Source organism: Equus asinus, chromosome 1, assembly GCF_041296235.1.
Source record: "Equus asinus isolate D_3611 breed Donkey chromosome 1, EquAss-T2T_v2, whole genome shotgun sequence".
NCBI classification, from domain to species: Eukaryota; Metazoa; Chordata; class Mammalia; order Perissodactyla; family Equidae; genus Equus; species Equus asinus.
Window position 1 is genome coordinate 196,345,804 of NC_091790.1, and position 4,200 is coordinate 196,350,003.

General features: G+C 42.9%; 1 protein-coding gene across 1 annotated transcript; it reads left to right on the forward strand.

Moving 5' to 3' along the window:
* The first annotated feature begins 451 nt into the window (after positions 1–451).
* On the forward strand, positions 452–1,405 carry LOC106841748 (taste receptor type 2 member 143-like). Its single transcript, XM_070517351.1, has one exon. The coding sequence runs from the start codon at positions 473–475 to the stop codon at positions 1,403–1,405; it is 933 nt and encodes a 310-aa protein (XP_070373452.1). The 5' UTR covers positions 452–472.
* Positions 1,406–4,200: the final 2,795 nt, after the last annotated feature.

Here is a 4,200-nt window from a genome sequence, read left to right on the forward strand (position 1 = left end):
TATTAAATAAAATATTAACCCGGGTCATGATGGATCAGGGAAGGTTTGTGGTTAGAGGGGGAAAAGGGATAAAAGCATCTTTTAAGGAAAAGTAGGTAAGAAATAGTACAGTAAGAAACAAAGTGCAAAATATGGGTATTTCAGTCACTCCTGGAGCCTCTATTTTGTTAAAATTTTGCTGCATCTGGCTCTGATAAAGACCAGGCAAATACAGGTAATGCAAATAGAGACAGGGTGTCATTGAGCTGGGAGTGATTTGCATGGCAAGGGAGATCACAGGAATCCTGTTTTCAAATCCTGGGGGATTGGGGTTGTATGCTGGTATCTAGGCTTTTGCATGAGTCCAAGGACAGAGCTTTCTGCATCTCTGGTCTCAGCAGGGTGGCTTGGTCACAGAGGCTCTTTTTCCCTGTGGCTGTGTCACAGAACTTCAGAGTAGGAGCCAAGTCTGAGCAGAACTTCCCTGGAGAAGATGCCCTCCTCATCCACTCTGATCTTCGTGGTCATCTTTTTCCTGGAGACCTTGGCTGCAATGTTGCAGAACGGCTTCATGGTTGCTGTGCTGGGCAGGGAGTGGATGCGATGCTGCACACTGCCTGCAGGTGACATGATTGTGGCCTGCCTGGCTGCCTCTAGGTTCTGCCTGCATGGGATGGCCCTCCTGAACAACCTCCTGGACTCCTTTAATTTTCGTTCCATCGTTTCCTATTTCAACATCCCTTGGAACTTTATCAACACTCTCACTTACTGGCTTACTGCCTGGCTTGCTGTCTTCTACTGTGTGAAGATCTCATCCTTCTCTCATCCCATCTTCTGCTGGCTGAAGTGGAGGATTTCTCGGTCAGTGCCCAGGCTGCTGCTGGGTTCCCTGATCATATCTGGTGTGACAGTCATCCCAGCAGTCACCAGAGATATAATTCTTATACAGATGATTGCCTCCCAGAGTTCCCATGGAAACTGCACTCTGGCTGATAGAACACAGACCTTCCATAGGTACTTTTTGATGCCTATTATAGTGCTGGTATTGTCGATTCCCTTCCTCCTGTTCCTGGTGTCCACCCTTTTGCTCATGTTCTCACTGCACCGGCACTTGCGGCAGATGAGGGCCCACAGATCCAGCCCACGTGATCCCAGCACCCAGGCTCACACCATGGCCCTGAAGTCACTTACCTTCTTCCTCGTGTTCTACACATCACATTTCCTGTCCCTGATTATTGCTTTTATGAAAATCACAACCCTGAAGGATCAGTGGCACTGGGCCTGGGAAGTGGTGACCTATGCAGGCATCTGTTTGCACTCCAGCATCCTGGTGCTAAGCAGCCCCAAGCTGAGAAAGGCCCTGAAGATGAGGCTTTGGAAAGCCCTGGACAAAAGGCAGTTTATTTTGAGTTATCATTATCAATAACAAATATCAATAGACAAGCCCATGAGTGGGAAGAATGTGCAAGGTTTTGGCCCCGTCTTTCTTTCTTTGCATTTCCGTCTTCCTTTTCCACTCCTTCAATGCCTTTTTAACTCTTTTTCCATCCTTCTCTATTCCTACTATCCCCACCACTGCTCTTAGTCCATAGTCTGGGTCCCAAACCACCTTGACTAGGATGGTGACCTAATTTCCTCACAGGCCTCTCTCACTCTCTATATAAGAAAGCCTAATAATATTCTCCAAGCACCATTGTGGTCTGTACCTCCTTTAGAGATGTGTAACAGTTGTCAGTTTTCTCTGTGGTCAACATGAAGGTTTTTAAAAAAAAATTGTAGAATAGATCTTCCCACGCTGTCCACTTTGTGATGACAACTACCACCCCTCACTGCTTTGCTCTCAGCTCAGTCTCTCTGCTTCAGCCCAGTAAAGCTTCTTTTCATCTCTCCTCATGTTCCTCCCTCCAGCCTGTGGTCATTTGGACCACCTGAAACTTCCTTCTTTCCTTTCTCTGCCAATCTTTGCCATGCCCTTCTTTTGTGACCTGCTTAAGGCTAATTCCCCACAAGGAACTTTTTCAATTTGATCCCATGGGAGGCTGAGGGCAGATAGGAGTCTTTGCCACTATAAATCCTGGCCATGATTTTGTGTGTTTACTGCATGTTGAATTAAAAAGATTGTCTGATGTTATAATACTTGTAGGTTTTGGCCAACAGAAGATAGAGAAGGAAAAGAAAGGAAATTCACTACAGTTCTTAATTTTGACAATCTTTCTCTTTCTGTCCACTCAGCCAAGAGGTGGACCTTTGATGCTGATGCCTAGGGTAATCTTCCCCAAATTGGTGTGTTTACATACAAGAGTGTGAACAAACTGATCCTTTGGATGTAGGAAGAAAAGTGTGGCAACTTCAATTTATTTTTATCTCATCCCTTTAATTCCTATTTTTTGATATATATTTATGAAGTACCTAATGTATTAGTAAAGTAGTAGATGCATATAATTAAAATAAATAAGTATACATATTGTGGGATTCATGTTCATAAGTGGTTTTTTGTAACTGACAGATTTCACCATAAAATAAGTATGGAAACTAAGAGACTAGAAGAAATTGGGAAAAGCACCAGACATGGTTAAGAGAGATTCATGTGTTTGAGCTAGTCTAAATAGGAGTAAAAATAACAGGACAGAGTAGACATTACTTAGAATTTCAGATAAGTGTTGCATTTATGGTAAGTTACCCAACAACCTTGGGAAGCTGAGGCCCCAAAACCTTATGTTATAATGATAGCTGGAGGCTGAATTGTGGCAAGAGGAGAGAGGAAGAGAGAAGCATGGATGAGCTAACAGGGTCAGGAGTTTTAGATTGGAAGAATTTATGATTAAGATTTTAAAAGGGCAGAACTAAAACTCTTGTAATTTTCTGGATGATAGAGGTGCAAGGAGTATCTTTTGTTCTAATATATGGTCTTTGACCTCAGTTCTTGACACAAGATCTTCTAAAATCCTTAGAATCTCTTGAATGATAGGAGCATTTTTTTGTATGCTAATACAATGACTGGTGGCTGGGGGCCCTAGCTTCAGCATGGGAGCTGATCCACAAGAAAGACCAAGGCGTGATTATAATGTTGAAACTTTCAACACCACCTCCAATCTCAAGGGGGTGGAGATTGAGTCAATAACCAGTAGTCAGTGATTTAATCAATCATACCTACATAATGAAGCCTCCATAAAAATCCTAAACAAAGGTGTTCAGGGAGCTTCTGCATTGGTGAACACATCCACATTCCAGGAGGGGAACACCAACTCCACAGAGGTAGAAGCCCCTGTGCTTGGAATCCTTCAGGTCTCACCCTATGTATCTCTCATCTGGCTGTTCATCTGAATCATTTATAATAACTGAAATGTAAGGAGTTCTCTGAGTTGTTTTAGCAAATTGTTGAACCTGAGGAGGGAGTTAAAGCCTCAATATGTAGCTGGTTGGTCAGAAGTACAGGTGACAACCTGGGACTTGCCACTGGTGCCTGAAGTGGGGAGCAGTCTTGTGGGACTGTGCCTTTAACCTGTGGGTCTGCACTACCTTTGAGTGGTGAGGGTCAGAATTGAACTGTAGGACATAAAGTTGTTGTCTGCAGTGTTGGAGAATTGGTTGATGTGAGAAATCTCCACACACACATGGCGTCAGAAGTGTTGTGAGCAGAGAAACAAATTTTATTGTAATAACAATGTAAATGCTATTCATGATGCAACCATGTGTTAAGCAGTTACATTTTCTTTTCTGTACAAATTTTTGCTTTCTGTTGCCTTAATAATTGCCTTGTTTTGTTTGCCTTTGCTCTCAAACTCTTCATCAATGCTCTAAATCTTTCTCAGCAATTTTGGAGTCATCAAGTATTCTAAACTTTTATTTGTGTGAGGAAGTCTCTCCTGGAACCTCTTGTTCCCCTCCAATCTGGACTTGTCCCTATGCACGATGCATCTCCCTTCATCCTGAGAGCCACCATTATAATCCATCCTGGTGACCCTTTGCCTCTCTCTCATCATGGATCTTGTATTGTCTGTCCCCATGTCTTCCTTTATCATGGTATTCTCTCTAGCTCTGGAGGAGTTTATTCTCCAGTAGCTCCCAGAAAAGGTCAATATATAGTATTGACCTAAAACAAATAGACAGCCAGTTATTTTACCAGCAGTGTAAGTTTTTTTCAGGAATGGTGAAGAATTGCAATTTGGGAGATGCAGTCTATGGTGAAACACACACAAGTCTGGAGAAAACAAAGGAGAC